At 35.8% G+C, this 27,801-nt stretch overlaps 1 protein-coding gene across 1 annotated transcript in view; it reads left to right on the plus strand.

Annotated features, from left to right (window-relative positions):
• The window catches only part of SPTLC3 (serine palmitoyltransferase long chain base subunit 3), a 167,221-nt gene that overhangs the window by 68,833 nt on the left and 70,587 nt on the right, over positions 1-27,801 (plus strand). The window contains exons 5-6 of the mRNA XM_081033704.1: positions 14,333-14,457; positions 16,425-16,518. Coding sequence (XP_080889830.1) covers positions 14,333-14,457; positions 16,425-16,518 — 219 coding nt within the window. The remainder of the gene's footprint in view (positions 1-14,332; positions 14,458-16,424; positions 16,519-27,801) is intronic.

The following is a 27,801-nucleotide window of genomic DNA, read 5'->3' on the forward strand; positions in this document are numbered from 1 at the left end:
ATTACAATTTTAATACATTTTTTTCCTTTCTTAAAATGTATATACATTTTTTGGCACCTTCTTTATATGGCTGTTTATTTTTCTATACAACTGGAAATTAGTAAATAGTGACTATGGAAGAGTTTGAAAATCAGGTGGTCAATTGAACATTCCACAGGCTGATTTGAAACAAAAGCAAAAAAAAAAAAATCAAAAAGTGAAATAGTGGTAGGCTAACAGAAGAGTAATTTCTATTGGGCTGAGGCTTCTGTATTTTAAGTCACTAGAGGTGATTTTGATGAGCAGCCAGAGTTGATAGCCACTGAGCTAGCATAACCCTGATCCCAAGCATTTAATAAAAGGAAAATATAGGCAATAATACTTAGAAAAAATTATTTTAAAAATTGGCATTGAAAATCCAGCAGTATATTAAAATAACAGGATATCATGATCAAGTAGTTCTAGTCAGTTCAATAATAAGAATTTATAACACTGAATGATCCAAGAAAAAAACATATGATTATCTTTATAGACATTGCCAAAGCATTTATAAAATCCAATATTGATTCCTTATAAAATTTTTAATAGAATAAAAATAGGAGATTCCCGAATAGTATAAAAACATCTACTTTAAATAAAAAGGCTATAGTACACTCCATGATGAAACACTGAAAGCTGTCACCATAAAATCAGGAAAAAGATAAAGATGTCTTTTTACCACCATTTTTAATAACCTTTGGAAGTATACTAGACAACATAATTATTCATTTTTTTTATTTTTTAAATCAGTAAACATTTATTGAATGACTACGGTGTGACAAAATAAGAAGTATATGTATAAGAAAAGAGGTAAACTAACCATTATTTGTTGATGATCTGACTGTTTACCTATCTGATTTCCAAGCTGTGATCAGTGAGGAGCAAAGGGACCTCTGAAGGGGCTTTCTTGGGGACACCATAGAGATGAAGGGGAGCTAAGCAGGAGGAAACACTTTAGTCCACCTTCTTTCATTTGCATATGTAGACAATCAAAAATTTGTTAGAAATAATAAATATTGAATAAAGAAATAAATACCTCCATTCAATAAACACTATTTTTTTTAAATTCATGTAGTAAAGTCAATAATCAACCAGTAAGAGGACATACTTGGGAAAATGATAGTAATAAATATAAACAAAAATAGCAAACACCCAGGGAATAAAATTATTTTTTTAATATTTAACTGTAAAACTTTTTAAAAGACTGAAAAGAAGACTACAATAAATAGAGAGATGCCATATCCTAGAAGGGAACTGATACTGTAATTCTATCAGTACTTCCCCAAATGAATATGTAAATTGAACACAATCCCAATGACATGAATGGACAGGGTGGAGGGGAGTCTAAACTAAAAGTCTAGAGACAGACACAATGTGGCACACTTGTTTGTATATAATAATAACAATATTGCGGATCAGTTGGAAAACTACCACAATTAGTATTGTGATAACTGGATGATCACATAAGTTAATATGTTAGATTTGTGCCTCACACTTTACATCTAGGTAAATTACACTTATACATTACACTAGGTAAATTGCAAATTCATTTGGAATTTAAACATGAAAAAACAAAAACAACCACCACCAGAAATAACTATATAAATAAAATTGAAATTGAATGAATAGCTAAATTGATGAACGAATGAAGAAATGAACAGAATAAAACTACTCAGACAATTCAAATACAGAATGCACTTGTGTGTGTTCCTTGGTAAGTGTCCTGCTGGAGATGTCAGACTGTATCTTCCTTGATGTGAGTAACACCTCTGTCTTAGTAGCTTGGGCTTCTATAACAAAATACCACAGACTGGGTGGCTTATAACAACAGAAGTTTATTTCTCACACTTCTGGAGGCTGAAAGTCCAAGTCAAGGTGTCAGCATGATTGGGTGAGGACCCTCATTTGTGTTGCAAACTTCTCATTGTATCCTCATGTGGTGGAAGAGGGATGTATTAGCTCTCTGGGACCTCTTTAATAAAGATACTAACCTATTGATGAGCCCTTCATGATCTACTCACCTCCCAAAGGCCCTACCTCCTAATACCATCACTGGGGGCATTAGGCTTTCAATAAATGAATTTGGGGAGGACACAAATGTTCAGACAATAGCTGCCTCTTCTTTAGCTTGTCATTTATGATCATCCCTCAGTTCTACAACCCATGATGACCTCCAATCTTTTCCAGCAGAACTCACCTCACTTGGCAGAATGCCCTCTTAGGTGGGAGGGATCCATTTTAAATGACCTCCAAGCTGACTCTATATCACACTGGCCACTCTAGTCCATGGAAAACAGGCACTATTCCTTGTTAGAGAAAAGCCAACTTGTTCCAATCCATCTGCTAGCCACAACTGTTTGCCCTACAGATTTATCCAACCTGATTCTATGCCCAAATGCTCTGGGGAACCAGAGAAAGCACTCCCAGAAAACTTGAGGGAAGAGATTGAAGAAAAGGAAACATATAAACTTCTGTACATAAAAACAATGCCACCAAAGTTAAAAGTCGAACAACAAAATTAGAAAAAGTTATTCCCGATATATATGACAAAATGTTGAAATTCTTAATATGTAAAAATTCTTACAAATCCAAAGGAAAAGATCATTCCTATTTAAGAAATGGGCTAAGATTTTGACAAAGTTCAAAACAAGCAAAACTGTATAGTCAGGATAGTATGGTGTTTCTCAACCTTTTTTCATTATCTTCCCCTCCCATATTTTAATACCACAGATATACTGTATACCTGTTTATGTAGTACATGGATATCTGTGCTTTATACCTAAATAGAGTAAGATATTCTCCCCATACTATCCTGACTGCACACTTTTCACCTAATTGGCAGAAGTTAAAAAATAATAATATCCCACAGTTTCAAAGGAGTGAAGAAAAGAGCATCCTTCCATGCTGTTGACCTCGTAAACTGAAAATGTATCAACAGCAAACCATTTAGTTCAACAGTTACATTTTGAGAAATTCTGCCTTAAAATTTTGAATAAGTGATCAAAAATATATGATCAAGAATAATTGTTGCAATGTGTTTAAAATAATAAAAGTTGAAAATAAGTGAGTTTCCAGGAACAGAAAATTGATTAAACAGATTTACTTGTTATATTACCTAGCCGTGTGAAATTATATTATTATGTACTCATGCAAAATTATAATGCAGTTGCTTAGCACCACAGTTGAGAGCAAAGGCTTTGGGATGAGGTTGCTTGAGTTCAAATCCTAATTACTCCTTTTTATTTGCTAGGGCCTGAGGTAAGCTATATACCTTCTTGGCCCTCAATTTTCTTCTTTGTAAAATGGAAAATACATTGTTAAGAGAATAAAACAAGTTATAAAGCAGTATGTATATTATAAGTCCAATTTTTAAAACACATTTTACATGAATATCTGCATTGATAAAGCTGGTTATATTTTATTTTATAGTATTTTCTAATTTATCCACAATTAACTCCTATTTATTGGGTTAATTATTTTCTTAAAAGCTAATGGAAGCCTAAAATCAAAGCACAGACTTATGAAAATAATTCTGGCGCTTCCAAGAGGTTGCCACTGAAGCAGACTGACCATAGTTTCCTCTATCTTGGAGGGACCCTGCCCCAGGCTATGTGGATTCCTTAGCTTGTCCAATGAACTCCAAAACAGTCTGGAGGCTTTGGCTAGAAATAAATGATAAAGATTTATTCAAGAGTCTTAGGGCTTGCAAGCCTGAAAGGCATCTAGGCAAAACTCAGTGTTCCCAAAAAGAAAGACAAGCTAAGAGTTCTTAGAGAGAAAAGTACATTCTTGAGAAGAATCAGTCCCACATTCTTAGCCTCTGGATTGATCCAAAATGGTAATGATGACCAGTGGATGTCAGGTGGTCTGAATAGATGAACATTCTTTCCTTCGTCCTTCAAGGTCATCAGGGGGTTTTCTGAAGGTTTGATGTATATCCAGACGGACTCGGGACTGGAAAGTTCAAGAGTTTAATTTCTCAGACTAGTTAAAACAAAAATACAATTGTATCCTCATGCCTCAACCTACTTGATTTTAGTAATTTTATTGCATTTTATTTCTTCACTCTGTTCTTCAAGCTTAAACCAGTAGTTCTCAAACTTTACCTCACATCAGAATCACCTACCTACAGGACATGGAAAAACACAGTTTGTTGTACTCCCTGACACAGTTTCTAATTCAGCTGGTTTGGAATAGGACCCAAGATTTTGTGTTTCTAATGAGTTCCCAGGTGATGTTAATGCTGCTGTGCTTTGAGGATCACACTTTGGGAACCACTGGAAACTAACTAGCGTGACTAACCTTCTCAAACAAATTAGTCTAAAATTTTTCAAAATGCCTTTTACTCTGTGTGGAGTGAATACCACATATGCCTAGGAGATGGAGTCTATCAATAAAAACTGACAAGTAGGTAATAAATACCCCAGTAAATCAGTGAAGCAAGTTGGTTTTGATATCCAAACATAGCCTGTCCAACACACATTGCTGGTCCAGGTTTCCAAATCTAGGAAAGGTTAAGTTCAGGCAAACTAGAGAAAAGCTTTTGTTTCCTTTCTTTCCTTCCTCACTTTTATTCTACACAGGTGTGTGGTGCATATGTAAGAATAGAATATTATTTGAATATATATACTCTATATGCCCTTTGTGCTGCCATAGTTTCTGTTAGTCAGAAGTTCACTTCTAGGAAAACTGTTAGTCAGCAACTGTTAGTCAGAAGTTCACTTCTAGGAAAACAAACTCAAGGAATGCCTCAAGACTATTTCTGTGTCAATGAGAGCTCATCTCTAACTGTAGACATTTATTGCTTTGAGAAGGAAAGTCTTTGTGCTTGATTCATCTAATCAGGGAAACCTGAACACTATGCCTACCTAAAAACTGCTTAGTTAAAACACTCCCTCAAATTATGATTGCAATTTCAAGAAACAGCCTTCAAATATTTTCATCTTAAAAACATCAGAAAGGACACATTGAGTTAGGAATCAATGCAACTGAATGAAATAGGAAATTCTTTTCCATTCTCAAATTTCAGCTGTGATTTTTATGTTAGGTGTAATGTACAAATTTCCTGAAATTTTCTTCCATTTCTCATAGTTTGAGAACGTTGTCCTTAATCATCAGATGGTTTGTCTCCCTATTTACGTTCCTGACAAGTTTTCTGCTATCATTTAATTCAAATTATCAAGACTCTTCTTGTGTTTCTTTCTCAAAAATTTGTAGCTAGATCTAGGGAATGTGCAGTTTTGCTAACCTAAACTACTGAATAAGGGGCCAGCCTGAATTTACAAAATGTCGATTAAAGTATATTTCAAGTATATATCAGCTTATGGCCTTCAAGTTCTTAGGGGAATGAGCAGTTTCTAAGAAACTGTTACCAAGTAGAGATCTTGCTTTCTTAAAAAAGAGGAAATTGTAATTAAGATAATTGTATGCAAATCAATGCTATAAACATGCTTTAAAGCTGTGAGTTCAATTAAGTAGGCTATAAACATCTCTACCTCAATTAATTTCACCTTTTTAACATACACAGCAAAACTCTTCTTCATAAACAATGCCAATTCCTTCTGACCAAATTATTTCAAATTCTGATTGAGATTTTACTGCTTTTCTCTCAAGCCTTTTTATTTTCCTTTAAGGGTATTTCTAGGGGGAACAGGGCTTTCAGAGGAATTGTTGGGAGTAGGAAAATAAAAGTGTGTCTTGATTTCTGAAAGCCTTTCGGCAATTTCCTGATACCTGTTATAGTTCTGACAAGGTAATTGCTCTTCTCTTGACAGTGAAAGACATTAGAGCACAGCCAAATTTCAACTAGAAGGGATATTACTGCAAGTGTAGAATTTGTCTCTGTAGGTTCGGCAAAGCCAAGCAAACATAAAAATTCAAGAAGATATGCCAGTAATTTTCACAAGTCTAACACTTGCCAGCAAGGTAGTAGTTGGGATAATTGAACAAAGTTGAAATTCATAGAATTTTAGAATACATAGATCATCTACCATTTTTCCTCCACCCATACAAATACCATAAGATCAGATATAAAGTCTAGAGATTTCTTAGTGACTTACCAATCAATGTTCACATAGCTAGTAGGTTGAGAAGTCAAAAACTAGACATTAGTTTTTCTCCTGAGTCCCATGGAAGAGCAGTTCACTATCCCATTTGTTCATGGTGAAAACCAGAGACCATCTACATCAGGAGTCACCAAACTAATTCAGCTGTCCCGTTTCTATACTGCCCACACATTATAAATAATTTTTTACAATTTTAAGTAGCTTAAAAAGTAAAAAATGATATTTTCCAACATGTGAAATTATCTGGAATTCAAATTTTAGTACCCATAAATAAAGTTTCATTGGGACACAGCCACACCCATTTTTTGTGTATTGTCTATGACAGCTTTTACTTTATAATGGCAGAGCTGAATTGGTACAACAGAGACCACATAGCCCCCAAAGCCCAAAATATTTTCTATCTGTCCATCTATAAAAAGTTTGATAATATAAACACGTATTTGTCATCATAGCAACTTGAGAAGAAGAATTCTGGATATTTAATGCCAATTGTCCAGATTTCCAAATCTAGTGCACATCAGCATGCATCAGACTTTAGTCTCCTTTACCTCGTTTAGACTAAAAATCCTGTTCCATCCCAATATACTATATACTAAATACAGATTACCAATATACTAAATACAGATACCAATATACTAAAGATACAGATTAACTTTCATTACCATAGGCATCTGTGTATATCCTTCAAAGCCACTAATATCAACTTGAGGAAGACCAAAAACATCCATGTCTACCCCTAACTTCCCACATTCAGGTGATTAACAAGAGCACTTGGGATGGCAAAAGTGCTACTTGAGAGAAATTAACCTCATATTACATCTTAAAGACCTAGAAAATGAATAAATAAAACCCAAAGTCAATAGAAAGAAGGAATTAATAAAAATTACTACTAATAATAAATTACTAATTAATAAAAATTAGAATAGAATTAAATAAAACAGAGAACAAAAAGACAATAGAAAAAAATTAATACAACAAGGAGCTGATTCTTTCAAAAGCTTAATAAAATTGACAAATCCTTGGCTAGACTCACTAAGGAAAAAAGAGAAAAGACACAAATAAATGTAATCAGAAATGAAAGCAAAGAAGTTACAATGGATACCACAGAAATACAAAGGATCATACAAGGATTCTATGATCCTTTGGATGATATGCCACCAAATTCAACATCCAAGAAGAAATGGACAAGTTCTTAGAAATATTAAACCTAACTAGGCTGAATCGTGAAGAACTGCAAAATCTAAATAGACCGATCAACAGTAAGGAAATTGAAGCAATCATCCAAAACCTCCCCAAAAGCAAAAGTTCAGTACCAGATGGCTTCACCAATGAATCCTACCAAACATTCAAAGATAGGAGTAGGATAAGCTCAACAAGTAAAAGGCTGGAACTGAAAGACTACATGGGAGCCTATATATTAATCTCTATGCTACAGGGTAGAACCCATCCATTTCATCATACACCATTTCCAGATTTAATTCTCTGTCATTTCATGGAAGTAAAATGCATAAAAGATAATGGAATCACAGAACTCTGACAGGTTCCTAGTGTTTAGTCTAACTTCCCTTTATAAAAGAGCATACTGAAGTCCAGAAGGTCTCAATAACTTTCCTAAGGTCACATAGCTAATGTAAGAAAAGGCCATGTGGATCACAAACTCAGGTGTGTAAAGAGTGTCTAAATCCTTTTTTAAAAAAAAAAAATAAGTTGTCGTTGACTCCCAAACCCCAAACTAGCTGTTCTATTTTTAGTCCATGTTGGGGCTTCCATTTATTGAGATGAGCAAGGGTTCTAAAGTATTATGCAGCTTCCAAATATTGGTGATGTCTCCCTGGTCTCTGCTCCCCTTTTGAGAAGCTCACTATTTTAGTGAAAATAATCCCTGTGGTGCAACGGGCAAGCTATTTCTGCCTCATGCTGAGGGTTGAGAAGTGGCTGATGTGGCTAGAAAACCCAGTGTCCAGTATTCAAGCTACTCTCATACACCTGTCCCCAGGTAGCTACCACCAAGAGATGTACATGGATCCACTGACCTCAGTCTTGATTAAATCCCCTTATCCTTTCTGCCTCCCAAATACCCTGATTTCTCTCCTTTTAGTACACATAGTGTATTCTCTTCAATTTGTGTAAGCTTTTTCCAAAGATAAGAAAGAAGCCATTTCCACTTTGGGCTCTATTATCATGGTCCTCTCCAGAAACACAAGACTAAAGAGTGCCCGGCTACCTACTAAACATAAAAGGAAAAAAAAAAACTATTTAAAGATAGCATGCATAAGTTTTTATTCAAATTGTCCTAAAATGTTCATAACAAAACTTTGTATCTTCAAGAACATACAGATACTTAGCACCCCTTAGGCCAGCGGCTGCCAAACTTTCCTGCTTTGGAAAGTGTCATGGAATAGTGATGAAGAGTTCCTTCTCTAGATTCAGACCTACTGAATCTGAATCTTGGCTCTAGACTTACTGTGTAACCTTGGACAAGTGAACTCTCAAGCGTTGGTGTCCTTGTCTGTAAAACTGGGATAATAGCAGTACTATCGTCAAAAAGTTGTATAACAATTAACTGAAGCAAAGCTTGAAATGTTTGTTTCTGCATGGTCGGTTAACATGTCATTAGGTGACCTGCATTTATTATTAGCTCTGTCTCCTTTAGGCAAGTGACATCACTTCTGCATCTATTTCCTCATTGAAATAGATTTTGTAGATTTTGTGTAGGTGTGATGATTAAATTAAATAATCATGGTACATTAGTGGACACTCATTAAAAGTTGCTTTATTCCATTTTCTTTGACCTGTTTTGTTTTAGAGGTGGATTTTGAAAGTAAGAGAATCGAATTTGAATTAGCTCTGTACAGTAAATAATAGTATTGTATCAATGATAACTACTATAGCTACGTAAGAGAATTTCTTGTTTTTAGGAAATATATATTAAAATATTTAGGGATAAGTAGGACACCATAATTGCAATTTACTAAGTTGTTCACAAAATATGTATATACATATATACATTACATATATATGTAGGTTTGTATATGATATGTATATCAAAACGTAGGAAATATATTAACATTTCTAACATTTCTAACACCTAGAAATCTAGGTGAAAACTATCTAGAAATTATTGATACTATTCTTGCAACTTTTATGAAGGTCTGAAATTACATCACAATAAAACATTTTTAAAATGAAAGGTAAGATTATTAATTTATTGAACATGGGTTATAGAGGTTATCATTCGGTCTACTTAAAAATTCTTCTCTTATCAGGATTATTGGTGATAAGAAGGTTCATCATAATTATATATTCATGTCTCACTTAGGGTTTTTGTTTGTATCAGATTCTAATTATCTGCTAATGCTTCAACCTGCCAACAGGTGGCAAGTTGTTTTTCAAAAGTGAAGGCCTGGGTAGGTAGACAGATAAAAGTTGTTTCTTTTATTTCATCATGATGGAAACTCTCTTAACTCAGCAGCAGTGGCCTATATTCAGTATGACAGTGTGTTCAAGACCCATTTTAGGCACCACGTGAATCTTTTTTCAGATTTTTCTGAATGTTTCACAAAAAAACAAGGCTACTCAAGAGGCACTGTAGCTCCCTAACCCTCACCAGACTGGACACAAATAGAATAAGGAGGAAAGCAAGGTACTCTAAGAGCTTTTGGGTGATGCACTGAAAGGTGGAATCCTTTAGGTAGAAGGGTTGATGCTGGTTTTAATGCAGGAATCACCAGTTTAAGCAAAGTGATTCAGACGTGGGCTGATATCTGTGCACAACTAGAACAGCCAGATGAGCCAACTGGCAAGTTGCCATGATAAATAACAGCCTGCTCCTGGGTCAAGTCTAAGGAACACTCTACAAACAGTGTATTCTGGACAAAAAGTGACTACAGTCACCGTGTGGAAAATAGTCCTCACATGTGCTGCATAGGACGAATTGGAGGTTGTGAAACACGACTGTTCATAACACCCACACTCTTTATGAAGGCCAGCAATCTTTATGTTCCCACTAAAACGCATGAGCCAGTCAATGTCAAAGGTCCAGCAGAAGTGTGTAATATCATAATATTGGTACATTTTCCTGAATCTGATTTTTATGGAAGACATCACACATAAATTCATTGTGAACTTCTATGCTTGCCTTTCTGGTGACTGAGCACAGGACACAGTTGTTCCCTGACCTTATGGATAGGAAAAGCTCATCCGGAAAGTTACAAAGGTGGCAAGGTTTGAGCACACATAATCATTGCTGGAGGTCTTCAGGTATAGGAATTTTTAAACTGGAGCTCACTGCCTTGTTGCCCTGGCATCACGTGGTTCTTGGCCTTCTTCTCTGTGCCATCCCTGACTCTAGACTCAGTTCTGTCTTCATTCTCTATCAAAAGATAACCTTCCATTCAACAAGCACCTACTATGTGTCACCTACGTAGTATGTAATATACTAATAATCAATTATGTTGATTATATACATAATCAAAATAAAAATATTAATTAGCTCTTTTACAAGCACCTACAACTGTAGTAGTAAGAGGACCATCTCACATACAATATCTGCACCACATGTATATATGTATAGATATATACATATCTATTCTGTAATAGAGAAAATTGCCCCACGAATATCCTCAGTTCAACTTAATGCATGCTGTGAAGCTCATACCATCTCAAAAGAGAAAATAAACAAGTTTGCCTGGGGAAGCTGAGAATGGAATGGGAGCTGCAAAAAAAAAAAAAAAGAAAAAGAAGAAGAAAGATTTTGTGTAGAGGAAAGAGCACTCCCAACATCAGGGAAGCCTAAAACAGCACCTCTCCCAACCTCTCTGGAAACTATGAGGCCACACAGTTGTTTAATGGAAAAGCTGGAGCCAGAACCCTCTACTCCTCATGCCCAGACCAGTGGTCTTTTCACTACCTATTCCTGGGGCCATTCCCTTCGGTATGCAGTCGCTGTTAGGTAAAAATAAATCTGATAAATGATTATGTGACCATGTTTGGCCTTTAAATTTAAGTTTCTCTTTTAATTCTGTAATATATCTTTGATAATAAAAATGTTTTAAATTACAATTTATATTTTTAACTTTGCCCCCAAATCTTGAGTAAAATTGACTTTACTGGAATACTTTGTTTTACTATGGTTTCTGACAATTGAGGAATGAATTCTGGTTTGAGAAAAAAGGCCACCAACCATCTGTTATATGACAGTGTGACTTCTCAGAAAATGCAAAGATCAACCAGCAAATGCCCATTTCCATATAAAATGCAAATTAAAACTTTGAACCATTCAATGCCTTCTCAAGTTTAACCTCTCACCATTTTAGCACAGTAAGTAGGCTAATTTACCAATTTAAATAAAATTTTAATATCACACTTTGTATAGTAAAATATGTTGATCATTAGGTTGAAAAAATATATTTATAATATTTCTGAATATGCTAATGGTATTCCTATACCTTAAATTTGAGTTAAATCTGCTCCTATATTCCAAGGATGCAAATTACAACATCTGTCTGCATGTACATTTTTTGTTCTGTTAATTGTATCATCTAGAGCAGCACTGTCCAATAAAAATATAATGCAAGATACGTGTAATTTAAAATTTTCTAGTAGCCACATTTTAAAAAGTTAAAAAAAAGGTATACTCAATTTTATAATACATTTTGACCCAATGCTATATCCAATATATTGTTACGTAAACATGTAATCAATATAAAAAAACATTAATGAGCTATTTTCTATTATTTTCTTGTTGTACTAAGCCCTTAAAAGTGATGTATATTTTACCCCTACAGCACATCTCTATTCAGACACTAAATTTTCACTGGTTAAAGTGAAATCAGTGGAATGTGATCCTACCAAAATAATAAAGTGTTTAGTGGATTTCCATCACAATGTTTCCATTTTAAAATTTAAATTAACTAAAGTTAAATAAAATTTAAAATTCAATTTCTCCATTGCGGTAACCACATGTACCTAGTGGCTACCATATGAGACAGTGTAGATCTAGAAGTTAGAGCGCTGGAAAATATGGGAGCATTAAGGTTCTGTCTCAGTAAGGCATAAGGGGATTGTGTATAAAAAGGGATCAAAGAGGAAGCATATAAAAGATAGTAGAGCGGTAAAAATGTGAACTTTGGAGTTAGACTAGATTATCGCTGTTGCTTTTTATCTGTGACATCTTTATACTTCAGTTTTCTTATCTGTAAAGTAATAATACCTGCATTATTGGGCTCCTAAGGTTAAACGAGATAACCTAAATAGTGGGCTTTGAAATCTAGCACATTCCAAAGATTCAATAAACCATAACTAGTGTTATTACTATCTGTGGAAGTCATGGGATCTGTTTGCGTTTGTGTGGGGAACCTCTGAGGGGTTAAAATTTAATAACTACTTGTGGGATGTAGGATAAGGAAAGAGAGAAACTGTGGCATTTTTCTTTTTTGTAAATTTTATTGCCTTCTAAAGTATTTATATAGAGAAGTACACCAATCATAAGTGTACAGCTCAATGGATTTTCACAAAGCAAACATACCTGCAAAAGTGCCCAGATCTAGAAATAAAACATTTAGAGAATTTCAAAGTTCTCCTCATGCTCCCAACAAAAGAAACCACTATCATGACTTCTAACACTATAGGTCAAATTTTGTTTGTTTTTTGCCATTTTATTATTCATAATTTTGATTTTTTTTCTTTTTTTATTAGTTTCAGGTGTACAAAACAATGTAATAGTTAAACATTTATCATTTATATCCCTCACACAGTGACAACCTCCTTCCCCATCCACTACCCCTCTGACATCGCACAGAGCCATTACATTTCCACTGCCTCCATTCCTAATGCTGTACTCAGCTTCTTGTAAATGTGTATATATACATATATATACATATACACATGTATATGTATATATATGAATATATATATATATATATATATATATATATATATATATATATAAATAAAATTGTAGTTGACATTCATTATTGTTCAGCTTCAGCTTCAGGTGTACAGTGCAGTGATCAGGCATCTACACAATAGCCAAGACATGGAAACAACCGAAATGCCCATCAGCAGACGACTGAATTAAGAAACTGTGGTACATTTATACAATGGAGTATTACGCAGCCATAAAGAAGAATAAAATTTTACCATTTGCAACAATATGGATGGACCTAGAGAACATTATGTTAAGTGAAATAAGTCAGACAGAGAAAGACAAATACCATATGATCTCACTTATATATAGATTAGTTTTGAATGTTTATAAACTTTATATAAATAAATTCATACAATCTGTATTAGTGTGTAAGTGTTTGACTTCTTTCACTCTATCACACATTTGTAAGGTTTTTTTTCATGTTGTTGTGTGGGGCAGCAGTTTGTTCTTTCTCGTTGTTGTGTTGAATTCCACTATATAAATACCCCCACAATGCATTTATCCATTCTATAGTAAATAGACATTTGGGTTATTTCTAGATTGGGACTATGGCAAATATGCCTGCTATGCATGTCTTTTGGTGACGGGTATTTACTGTATTTGAGTTTTCTTTATTTTTAATTAAAATTTATTGGGGTGACAATGGTTAGTAAATTTACATAGGTTTCAAGTGTACAATTCTATAATACATCATCTATATATCACATTGTGTGTTCACCCCCCAGAGTCAGTTCTCCTTCCATCACCATATATTTCACCCCATTTACCCTCATCTACCACCTCCCTGCCCCCTTACCCTCTGGTAAAAACTAAACTATTGTCTGTGTCTATGAGTTTTTTTTTTATTTGTTTGTCTTGTTCCTTTGTTGTTTTCACTTTTATATCCAATATATCAGTGAAATCATATGGTTCTTGACTTTCTTGTGTGACTTATTTTGCATAGCATAATAATCTCAAGATCCATCCTTTATGTCACAAATGGCATATTTCATTTTTTTCTTATGGCAGAATAGTATTCCATTGTGTACATATATGATATCTTCTTTATTTAATCATCTATCAAAGGATTCTTTGGTTGTTTCCATGTCTGGGCAACGGTAAATAAAGCTGAAATGAACATTGGAGCATATATGTCTTTATGGATAAATGTTTTCAGATTTTTTTTGGTAGATACCCAGGAGAGGGATTGCTGGGTTATATGGTAATTCTATTTTTAATTTTTCGAGGAACGGCATCTGCTATGGAAGGCAGTGTGTTTGAGTTTTCAATCTTGGACTTGATGAACAGAGAAGACTCACTCATCCTATTATTTTATGTACAGGAACCTTGGATAAACATAAAGAGTTGGAGGACCTTGTGGCTAAGTTCCTGAATGTAGAAGCAGCCATGGTCTTTGGAATGGGATTTGCAACTAACTCAATGAATATCCCTGCACTCGTTGGAAAGGTGAGAATTTTTAACATAATTATCTAATGCTATATTATTCCTAAGAATTATAACTCTGAGAAGGTCCTTCGTTAAGTATTGCAGAGAAGGTCCTTTTGTTAGGAAAAGCTGATTGGATATCAGCTGTTTGAAAAAATGTACAAGCTTAGTCCAGCAAATCTCTTCATCATGATATTATTCTACTTATAGAATTGCAGCCCTAGATGTGCGTCAAATTACATCTTCCATGGTGGTTTAGCAAAATCAATTAAATTTTAGGGTCCCAAGTCACCACTTGTAATGTAGCCAATACTTATTAAGCATTTATTTGAACAAAACATTTTGCTGTGTCATTCATTTACTTATTCAATCAATAAATCACTTATTGAGAATCTACTGTCTTCATATGAGGCAAGATACAGGGCATACAAAGATGAACAAGACCTGTGCCTTGTAAATTTATGCAGTTTACAGTCTAATAGAAGAAAAAATACACCAAATAAAATAGGATAACCACTACAGAAAAGGCATTTACATACATAGAGAGCCATGTACAAACTCTTCTTGAAAAAGGCTGGGATGCCCATGCAAATTGTGTGACATGAGAACTAAATCTTTTACTTATCTGTTAAGACAGATAAGTTATTTCCCTAAGACAAGGAAGAGGGAGCAGCATATATGGTGCACTAGGTTTGGAAGAACTAGAATATAGTATAGTGGATGGGACCAGAGATGAAGGCAGGTGCCAAATTATAAAGAGACTCACAGTGTAAATCATGTTAGAAGTTTGAAATTCTTCCTGAGAAAAATGAGGAGTTGGTTGGTTCATTTTAAGTATAAGCAAGTGCCATAACTAGACTTACGTTTTTTAAAAAATCTGACTCATGACAACTAAATGTAATGTATGATATTTGATTGGATTTTGCATTTAAAAAAATAGAAGGAAAGAAAATATCTATAAAAGACATTCTTATGGCATTAAGGGAAATATAAATTTGAGTTGTATATTAGATAATGGTATTACATAAATGTTTTATTTCTTTGATGTGATAATTGCATTGTGATTTTGTAGGAAAATGTCCTTGTTCTTAATAAATACATGCTGAAGAACTTCAGGGTGAGGTATCATGAGGTTTACAAGTAAATTTCAAATGTTCACCAAAATAATTATACATGCACACCCATGTCTAGAGTATGGAGATGTGGAGATTTTGCTGGCTCCTGCCTCAAAAACTTAAAACATGTCATGTGTGAAGTTTCCAAACTATAAAAAAAAAACTCACAGATTCTGGGTGGCCACAGAAGACAAATGGCAACCATAGTTTGCCATTTTTGGTATGGTTGAGCAATTTAATAATTTAGATATATTTTTTAATTAATAAAAGAAAAATATTTTTACAAACCGTAATTTAAGGGCGGTAAATTAAATTTCCCTTTTCCACTTGCCTCAGGCAGAATTGCCGTTCCTTCTTTCCCAAATGCAAAGTTTTTCACTGTAAAGCAGTGATGCTTCTGGATATCAATACAGTAGAGAATGAGACTTAGAAAACAAGAATTTTAAAACGTCATGCAGAAAAAACCCTTGTCTTCCAGAAGAAGTGCACCAAAACTGTCCCAAATAATCCAGCATTGAGTGGAAGAACCCCAGAAAGCCCCCAACCCACCCAAAAGTTTTTCTTTCAAACATCAATCCTTTTTGATGCTAGCTTGTGCTTAACTAAGATCTTAAGTGACATTTTCTGCTGAGAACTCTATGCAAATGATTAAAGATGTAATCCCTTAAAACATGCCCCATCTCTATCAGCTAATTGCTCTATAGCGTTTTATCCATATAGACACCAGGTTAAGCTCAACTCATGGCCTTTTAGAATCGAAGTGGATTTTGGGAATCTGTGTTTTAAGTGTTGAGGTGTTTTCCTGTTCACACATGTTGTTTTTCCTTATTTTTATTTAATGACCTGTGTTTTGTGTGCTTGTTTTCTGAACAGGGATGCCTCATTTTAAGTGATGAGTTAAATCATGCATCTCTTGTGCTTGGGGCCCGACTCTCAGGTGCAACCATAAGGATCTTCAAACACAACAGTGAGTATCAATGTATTTATCCAACATGTACTGCTTGTTTCTAGAAGGAAGTAAAAATGATTGATCAGGCTTTGTTCTTGCTCTTCAAACTGGTAACTTAGCCTAATGAAACACAGTTATGTTTATACTCACTACTGGCTTGTTAACCTGTGCTGACCCAGAACAAATGGTTAAAGTGCGTTAAATACTCAGATTGCTAAGTGTAACCCAAACACATTAGTGTCACTGTAATTAGTGGTCTTCCAATGCAGCCTCTGAAGACACGACGGATCTCTTAGGACTACCGTTTAATTATCAGAAGTGTTATAACTCTGCCTTTTCTATTACTCTGCCTTTGGAAAGTTTAAAGACTTGTTTAAGTTTTCTGTTATGGTCAGCTAAAAGATCATCTTCTGCTTTAGCATAATGCTTCCTTTCACTATCCCCACCCACCGCATGCTCAGACATTCCCCACCCCCATGCATGAGCACATACACACACAAAAACAGTATGTTTGACTTCATTGAAATGCCCTTTCAGTCTCTGAGTTATGTGGTTGGGTGAAGAGGAGGCAGAGGCTATTTCTTCTTAGAGACTTGACAGAGCAGCATGGGAAATATTAGGAAATACTTAGAAAGAGGTAATGGTGGACAGCTGAGTTCTATCATCCTGGTTTGCCCTGATTTGTTGCATCACTTTCTTCTTTTTTATACTCAGTTTCATCATCTGTAAATAAGGGTAATGAACTATATGATGTGTAAGTATCCTCCTTGTGGGGAGAGAACCCCAAAAAGTAGTTTCCAGGCTCTCGGCCTCACATAGAAAGGTGCTGGCTCAGGTAGTAAATGGTCATCAACTGTGATCAGATGGCCATCAGCTGTGGCTAGTTGGCCATTAGCTGTAACCAGTGAGCCATTGGCCACTAATATAACTGCTGTGGCTACACTAGCAGAAGGAATGGTGGCTAGCAAGAGCGGATTGCCGAGAGGCGGATGCCGCCAGTGAGAATATAGTGATATGACTTCCCTACTTATGGCTCCGTGGATGTTCCTTTTTGGCCTCACCATTTCCTGCGTTCTTATGTGGGGGGCGGGAGCAGAGACCCCCGCGGGACGCCCTGCACGACACTCCTGGTTCAGTTTCTGATTCTAATTCTTCATTACTGTCATCAGAACTCTCCCTTCTTGCTGTATGTGCACATGTGAGCACACAGATGCACATACATAGTTGGTTTCTCTCTCTTCCTTCTCACCACCTTTCTCTCTTGCTTTCCTCTCTTCTCTACTTTTACCTATTCCTCTTCATTAGCACTTCCTTCTGTCCTCCAAGACAGCAACAAAAATTGAAGTAAGAAGAAGAAACTGACAGAGAACTGAGGAAGAATTGTTCCACCTCTGTTATAGCTACCTCACAGAAATCTCACACCAAAGAACAGTTGTCACATGGGAAGGAAAGCAAATGCATGGGAGAGTTCTAAAGTGAATCTTGTTTCTAATGTGTAGAGTTGTTCTAATGAAAAATCTCCTGCTCTCACTAAGTGGGATGAGGTCTGGCTATGCCTTTACTGAACCACCTTCAGTAGCTATGTGAAGATAAATATTCTGGGGTCAAGTTCAGGACCAGGGCTTCTGGAAGAACAACACTTGAGGTTCCTCAGATCTATAGGTTAACTATGACATCTAGCTCAAAGTTAATTCAAAATATGTTGACTCCATTTCTTAGTTTTGCATCCAACACTCAATCTTGGCTAATCTCTGATAAGTTACATTATATTCTCCAGTTGTGTTTCATTTATCATCGATTGTCACATCTAGACTCAAATTATTTTGACAGTGTTGGGAATTCATGTTTGGAGTTAAACATCTTTTAGAGTTTCAAGAAGAGACTGTTAAGAAACCATGGAAAATGTCTTTGATATTGGCACAATTATGTTACACCCTTTTGATTCTTTGACCTGACAAGTGATTGGTGATCAAAGGTTTTGTCTACTTGGGAAAGGATAAAGAATATAACTGACAATTATTCAACTATAGTTCCATCCATAGATATGGTTAAATGAGATAATCTTATTCCCAGAGGGAGACATACGAAGTCTGACAATTAAGTTCATGAACTTAATTGGGAACATCATGCACTTACATTGGCAGAACTGTATAAACAGCTCAGTAAGGTATCATAACCTTGGTATATCAGTGTCTCACAACTGTGTTCATGTCGATGTGTGATGGTGTCTTGCTGAGTGGTGTTCATTATTCTTGTTGCGTGCTTTGTATGCTGTCGTGAGAATATCTGAGCCTGAATTAGAGCAATGAACAAACATTAAATTTCTTGTTAAACTTGGCAGAAGTGGTAGTGAAATCAGGGATATATTAATCTATGTTTATGGAGATAATGCCATGAAGAAAATGGCAGTGTACAAATGGATTAAACGTTTTTTTCTGAGGGGAAAGAATGCGTCACTGATAAAGAGAGGTCAGGGCGGCCAGTAATGAGCAGAACGGGCAAAAACACTGCAAAAATTCATCGAATTGTGCACCAAAGTCATCAGCTGACTGTGAGAAGCATAGCAGACCAAGTAAACATCAATAGAGAAACAGTTAGCAAAATCTTAACTGAAAATCTTGGCATGAAGAAGGTGTGTGCAAAAATGGCCCTGAAGGAGCTCACCGATAAACAAAAGCAAAGAAGAGTCAAAGTTTTCTAAGACCTTTTGGAGAGGCAAGATTATGTTTTGGTCCATGTTATCACTGGTGATGAAACATGGGTGTACCAATATGACCCTGAAACAAAGCGCCAAAGTGCACAATGGAAGTCAGCCAATTCTCCACAGCCAAAAATTTCTGTCAGTCCAAATCAAGAGTCAAAACGGTGTTACTAACCTTTTTTGATATCAGAGAGATTATTTATTATCAATTTGTACCAACTGGACAAAGAGTTAACAAAGTTTACTCTTTGGAAGTGCTCAAAAGGCTGCGTGGAAAAGTTAGATGAAAACAACCTGAACTTTTCACCAACAATTCATGGCTCTTGCATCACGACAACCACCAGCTCACACGGCCCTGTCTGTGAGGGAGTTTTTAGCCAGTAAACAATAACTGTAGTGGATCATCCTCCCTACTCACCTGATCTGGCCCCCAACGACTTCTTTCTTTATCTGAAGATAAATGAAATATTGAAAGGAGGACATTTTGATGACATTCAGGAAATCAAGGGTAATACGACGACAGCTCTAATTCCAGAAAAAGAGTTCCAAAATTTCTTTGAGGGGTGGACTAAGCACTGCCATTAATGCATAGCTTCCCAAGGGGAGTACTTTGAAGGTAACCATAGTGATATTCAGCAATTAGGTATGTAGCACTTTTTCTAGGATGAATTCGCAAATTTAACTGGCAGACCTGTATTCAAGTTGCTACCTATATGAAACAAATGAACCAGATCATAGTCAAGATTAACTTCTCACTTCTTTACTTCATTCTACTGAGAGCAATGGCTCCTGACCCTAGTTGCACAATAGAGGTATCTATGGCACATCTATGAAAGACCAATGAGTGGACCCACCTCTAGACCAGAATCAAAATATCTGGGTGGGGGTCAAGGAAGCTAAATTTCTTCAGATGTCCCCAAATGACTCTGATGCACAGTGAGGAATATAGACCCTATAATCTTATTTTGTAACCCTCTTTAGTTTTGGCTGACCCTGGATTTTGCCTCTGTGCCCTCAGATATATCACCAGATATGGTGATTAACTACTGTCACTCTTCCTCTTACCATAACTAGCACTCTTTTACATTCCTGGTCTAGCGTTGGCAAAAAGAGTCAAAAAATGTGAAGAAAGTTTTTCAAGCCAAAATGTATTGAGCATTTATTGACTACCTACCTCTTCAGGCACTGTGTTAGGCCTTTGGAGGACTATAAAAATGATAAGGTAATATCTTAGCTATGTGAGAGTTTACAATCTACTTAGAGAGGCAGATGTGAATGAAAGTAAATATATTATGGTTTAAAGGGAAAAAAAAGCCACAGTGATATCAGGCAATGGCTAAGAATAGAGGCTTTGGCCCATGCACCCATTCAAATAACTAAAATCAAAAAGACGAAAAAAACAAATGTTGGCAAATATATGGAGCAATTAGAACTCTAGCCCATTGCTTGAAGGTAAAATGGTACAATTTATATGGAAAAGTCTTTGGCAGTCTTATAAAGCTAAACATATCCCTGTACTATGACCCAGAAATTTCATACCTTGGAATTTCCAAGTGAAATGAAAGCATATGTTAACAAAAAGACTTGTACAAGAATGTTCATAGCAGCTCTATTCATAATAGCCTCAAAGTGGAAACAACCCAAATAGTAGAATGAGGGTGGTGGTGAAAATTGTGTCTTATTCATATAATATAATACGACCCTATAATAAAAAAAGGAATGAACTACTAATACATACAACATGGATGACTCTCAAGAAACATTATTTATAATGAAATAAACCAGACACAAAAGAGTGCATACTGTATGAGTTTGTTTATAGCAAATTGAAAAGCAGACAAATCTATGGCAATAGAAATTATAAAAATGCTTGCCTCTCATTGTGGAGGAGGGAATTGGTAAGAAGAGGCATAAAGAAACTTTCTGGGATGATCAAAATATTTGATATTTTCATTGGGATGATGCTTGCATTATTAAAATCCATCAAATTGTACACTTAAGATCTGTATATTTCCTTGTAAATAAATTTTCCTACAAATACAGTTATAATACAGCATATATAAAACCATTTATTTGGTATTAATAAAAAAATAAGACTTTGACAAAATCATTTGTGTTCTTGTTCTATAGCTTATTAGCACGCTGTCAAATTATTTAATCTTCTTGGATCACAATTTACTTATTAACAAAAAGAGGATAATTACAATACCTGATTCATGATATGTTGGAGGAGGCACATAAAGTGTTCACTTAGCACCATGCTTGTTAATGGAAACTACTGAAATGTTTGTGCCTGCCATGTTATTATGATTGTTATTATGATTATTATTTTCCTCAACATTGTCATCACCAGTACCACTAAGGAACAGTGGAAAACATTATGGTGACTCAGAAGAATGCAGAGGTCATTTCATTTTGAGGACTGCATGAAGTAATAGTATTTGCCATTGAAGGATTAAGAGAATTCTAATAAGGGATGAGTGAAAGGAAATTTCAAACAGAAAAATAATCTGGAGTGTGCAAAGAGCAGCAAGACCTCCTGTGGGCCTGACTGTGGGACTGAACTACTGGAGAAGAGCCTGAAAAATAAGGCCTTGGCCAGTTAATGTAGAGCTGCTAAGATGTATAAAAAAGCAAAGATAGATGTACTTGAAGAAGCAACAAAAGGTACCTGGCAGTTTGCTCTATGCCATGTTGTTCCCTGGATGCATTGGCTTTGCTCAAAGCATTTGGTAGCCTTCTCATGTGTCCAGTGGAAATAAAAATAGAGATACAAGCTTTGAGTTAAGTTAAATCTTTAAACAGCAACAGATGGAAAAGACCACCTACTTACGGATTGTAAAGATCAGCTGTCACCATAGCAGTTCTCTTACATCTTCTCTATCCCACATTTGTTATTGTTTGAAATTCAGCCCAAATTCTATTATTCACTGATCTCCCCTTGGAGGTTCTACAAATATGATGCTGATAATTATAAATAGATAGATGTTGATAAATAGATTGACAGAAAAATAGAAAATGGATAATAGATAGGGAGATGGATATCTATATCTATCTATATCTACATATAGATATAGATAGACAGATATAGATATCTAGATAGATATACAACAGTGGTTTAAAAATATGGTGAATGTTTAAATTTATAAATTTTAAAAAAAATTACAGTAAAAGACACATTGCCATTAATTCCCCTCAAAATACTCCCCCTCACTTCAAACACACTTATCCCATCGTTCTTGCCACTTTCTGAAGCAGTTCTGGAAGTCCTCTTTTGTGAGTGTCTTTAGTTGTGCGGTCATGGGTGCCTCAACGTCCTGAATTGATTCAAACATGTGTTCCTTTTATGGTCATTCAACTTTGAGGAAAAGCGCACAGTCACGCTGTGCCAGATCTGGTGAATAAGATAGGGCTGAAGATACAGTGCAATGTTTTTATTTGACAGAAATTGCCATACCAGAGCAATATGTGACACAGCTTTGTCAAAATGATGTGTGACATGGAACTTTGTCAAGATGCAGGATGAAATAAAGACATTCACGAAAGAGGAGTTTAAGAATTGCTTTAGAAAGTGGCAAGAACAATGGGATAAGTGTGTTCGAAGCAAGGGGGAGTATTTTGAGGGGGATTAATGGAAATCTGTCTTTTACTGTAACAAATTTGTTTAATTTAAACATTCACTGTATCTTTTAATAATACCTTGTACACGCATATATACCCAATAGGGAGACTAAGTAAAAGCTTTTTTAATCACTAACCAAGCATTCCCTACTCTCTAGCTTAAGATTTTTAGGTAGCAATCCTCCAAATGGGCCACCAATGATCCCTTGCCTCCTAATATTTATGTCCTTGTGTTGTCCTCTCCTGTGTTGTCTCAGGACAGGTTTGCATAATCAGAAGAATACAGAAGAGATAGTGTATCACTCTTAAGGTTAGGTTTTAAAGACATTATGGCTTCTGCCTCTCCTCTTTTGGATCATTTATGAAGAATTATTCAGCCTGTGGAGAACTGAGGCCTCTTGCCAACAGTCATGAGAGTAGGATGTCTTGACAGATCCTCTGGCCTCATTCAAGCCTTCAAATGAGTATAGCTCTAGCCAACATCTTGAGTCTACCCTCACAAGTTTCTTGAGCTAGAATACCCAGCTAAGATTCCCATATTCCTAATCTGCAGGATCTGTGACATAATAAGTGTTGGTTGTTTCAAAACTCTGAATTTTCAGGTAATTTGTTACATACCAATAGATAACTAATACGAAGTCTGACAATTAAGTCTGAAAACTTGCCATCGTGCACTTACATTGGCAGCACTTTATAGCAGTTCAGTAAGGTGTCATAACCTTGGTACATCAGTGTCTCACAGCTGTGTTCGTGTAGACATGTGGCAGTGTCTTGCTGAGTGGCGTTCATTATTATTGCATGTTTTTATGTGCCGTCGCAAGAATGTCTGAGCTTGAATTAGAGCCATAAACAAACATTAAATTTCTTGTTAAATTTGGCAAGAGTAGAAGTGAAATCAGGGACGTGTTAGTCCAAGTGTATGGGGATAATGCCGTGAAGAAAACGGCAGTGTGCAAAAGGATTAAACATTTTTCTAAGGGGAGAAAATGCATCACTGATGAAGAGAGGTCAGGGCAACCAGTTATGAGCAGAACTAATGAAACCATTGTAAAAAATCATCGAATTGTGCATGAAAATTGTCAGCTGACTATGAGAAGCATAGCAGACCAAGTAAACATCAATAAAGAAATAGTTAGGAAAATCTTAATGGAAAATCTTGGCATGAGAAAGGTGTGTGCAAAAGTGGTCCCGAAGGAGCTCACCAATTAACAAAAGCAAAGGAGAGTTGAAGTTTGCAATAGGCAAAGATGATGTTTTGGGCCATTTTATCACTGGTGATAAAACATGGGTGTACCAATATGATCCTGAAACAAAGCATCCAAGTGCACAATGGAAGTCAGCCAATTCTCCATAACCAAAACAGTTCTGTCAGTAAAAATCAAGAGTCAAAACAATGTTGCTAACCTTTTTTGATGTCAGAGGTATTATTCTTTACAAATTTGTACCAACTAGACAAAGAGTTAACCAAGTTTATTCTTTGCAAGTGCTGAAAAGACTACTTGAAAAAGTTAGACTACCTGAACTTTTCACCAACAATTCATGGCTCTTGCATCACGACAATGTACCTCACACGACACTGTCTGTGAGGGAGTTTTTAGCCAGTAAACAAATAACTGTATTGGAACACCCTCCCTACTCACCTGATCTGGCCCCCGAAGACTTCTTTCTTTACCCGAAGGTAAAGGAAATATTGAAAGGAAGACATTTTCATCACATTCAGGACATTAAGGGTAATAGGATGACAGCTCTGACGGCCATTCCAGAAAAAGAGTTCCAAAATTTCTTTGAGGGGTGGACTAAGCACTGGCATCAGTGCATAGCTTCCCAAGGGGAGTACTTCGAAGATGATCGTAGCAATATTCAGTGATTAGGTATCTAGCACTTTTTCTAGGATGAGTTCGCAAACTTAATTGTCATACCTCTGGCCCCCATAGCTTCTCTGGCTTCCATGGTTGGGGCAGAAGCTGGACACTCAAGTGTGAGTTCCTACATCCTCCCTTGAATCTAGGATGAATGTCTCATTCTAAACTGAATGGCTCAGCAGAGCCTGAGCTCTTTCACCCAACTACTTTACCCACCCAGTCACTAGCAAAGAAGCCAAAATATGAAAAGTTGGAAGACAAACCATTCTTGGTCTACGTGGAGACAAGAAACTTGAGAGCCTGTAGCACATAGGCCGGGAAGTGAAACAGGGTTTATTTAGCTAATGTTTCTTGAGACACTGTTTCCCATGGCCAACATGGCCAAGGAATGTCAGGCCCTAAACCACCATGTTAGCAATTTTTTCTTTTGGGGTAGTGGAGCAGAGGTGGTTAGAAGTGATTCTTTTTCTATTGGCTGAGCTGAAATATTAAGAGAAGAGATAATCATCACTCATATTTCAGTTCTACAAACAGTTATCAAAAATACTGCTATTATCCATGAATATATGGAGTGGAAGCAACAACATGAACACATCAGTGCAGGTTATTTCAATAATTTTATTCAAACACAAATATGAAATATAAATAATTTAGCCAAATCCATACAATGGGGAAAAATATTAAGCAGAGCCCTACAAAACAACTTTATTTTAAATGTTCAAATAAACTGATGCAGTTCAGCCACAGAATGAGTCTTTCCCTTCCTTCCTGCTATTCAGTAATTGCTCCAGGGATACAGAACAGTTCCGCCTGCTTCTGCTTGTACAGCACATGCCATTTTATGTAGCTATTCCATATCTACTTCAGATTCCAATTTCAGGATAACAATTCCATTAAAATTATGCCCAACGGAAAACACAGTAACTATATCAAGAGAAATCACACAATATCTAGAGGTAAAAACTGTCATCAGTGAGGGGCAGATGAGCATTGTGTATCTCCATATTGATACCCTGAGAAGGACTTAACATCACTTACATAGTGTTCAGATCAGAACATTGAATTTATCATTAGACAACCCAAATTAGGAATGTCCTATTTTAAAAAATAAAAGAAGAATGTATTTGCTAAACATATTAATATCATAAAATACAAAGAAAGGCTGAGGAGATGGTCCAGATTAAAGGATACTGAAAATCTATGACTACTAAGTGCAGTACCTAATCCTAGACTGGCTTCAGAAGGAGACAGAGAAATGTTATAAAGGACATTACTGGGCCTATTTACAAAATTGGAATATGGGCAGTAAGTTAGATAACACTACAGAAGAATAGTTGTTACATTTTAAAGGGTTGTATAAAAAACAAAGAAGAATGTGTGACAGAGAAAACGTCTAAAATATTATATATGACCGTGTACAGAAAAGTTTGCTGTAGTCTTAGAAGAGAATGCCCTTATTCTTAGAGAAGAACACTAAAATGTTTAGGAGTAAGGGCCATGATATATGCAACTTAATGCAAATTCAGAGTGTATGTGTGTACACACACATATATACACAAAGATAGATGGACAGATTAATGACTCGTGAAAGCTACCAGCAAGTAGCACTTATTGAGAATGTATTCTGTGCCAGATTGCTGAGCTAATGGCCTTCTCTTATGTACTGATTTAGCCCTGTGGACAACCCCATGAGGAAGGTACTAGTTTACAAATGAGGATACTCAGCCCTAAAGGTGTTAAACAATTTGTCCAAGATTCTACAACTGCTCAGTGGTGAAACCTGGAACTACCTGTATAAATGCTGCCCTTCCCAACTAATAAAGAACTATGTGCAGCAAGGGTCAGAAGTCCATCATCTAATTTCTATTATGTATGGGCTGCTGTTACTCTTTTGCTTAGTAGGTAAAGTGATGGCCCCCACAAAGATGTCCATGTATTAATCCCCGGAACCTGTGAATATATTATATTATGTGGCAAAGGGAAATTAAGGTGGCAGATGGAATTGTCGTTGCTCTCAGCTAACTTTAAGATGAAGCGATTATCGTCATGGGCCCAGGATCATCAAAGGGGTCCTTACCTGTGGAAAAGAGAAATGGAAGAGTGTCAGAGAGTGTGGTACTTCTGGCCTTGGTCAAAATATTCTACAAAGCAAAAATAATCAAAACAGCATGGTAGTGGTAGAAAAACAGACACACAGAACTGAGAGTCCAGACATAAATCCTACATATATATGGGCAAATAATCCCACATATATATGTGGGTAAATAATTTGCCCACATATATATGGGCAAATAATTTTCAGCAAAGAAGCCAAAGACATACAATGGAAAAAAGAAGTCCTCTTCAACAAATGGTTCTGAGAAAATTTGAAAGCAACATGCAAAAGAATGAAACTAGACTGTGATTTGTCACCATACATAAAAATTAACTCAAAATGGATCAAAGACCTACATATAAGACCTGAAACAATAAAATACAAAGAATAAAACATAGGCATTAAATTTATGGACCTTGGTCTTAAAGAGGATTTTATGAATTTGATTTCAAAGTCAAGGGAAATAAAAGCAAAAATAAGTAATTGGGACTATATCAAACTAAAAAGCTTCTGCACAGCAAAAGAAACCATCAACAAAACAAAGATGCAACCACCAAATGGGAGAAGATATTTGCAAACAACACCTCTGACAAGGGGCTAATTTTCAAAATATATAAAGAACTCATAAAATTCAACAACAAAAAGCAAACAATACAATTTAAAAAGTGGGCAGAAAATCTGAACAGACACTTGTCCCAAGAAGACATACAAACAGCCAACAGATATATGAAAAGATGTTCAACTTCACTAGCTAATAGGGAAATGCAAGTCAAAACCACTATGAGACACCACCTCATACCTATTAGAATGGCTGTTACCAACAAAACAAGTAATAACAAATATTGGAGAGGTTGTGGAGAAATAGGAACCTTCATACACTGCTGGTGGGAATGTAAATTAGTACAGCCACTATGGAAAACAGTATGGAGGTTCCTCAAAAGAAAAAGAAGAATAGAATGACCATACTACCCAACAATCCCTCTTCTGAGTACCCAGAAAATCTAAACACACTTATTTGTAAA

Source organism: Rhinolophus hipposideros, assembly GCF_964194185.1.
Source record: "Rhinolophus hipposideros genome assembly, chromosome: 22".
NCBI classification, from domain to species: domain Eukaryota; kingdom Metazoa; phylum Chordata; class Mammalia; order Chiroptera; family Rhinolophidae; genus Rhinolophus; species Rhinolophus hipposideros.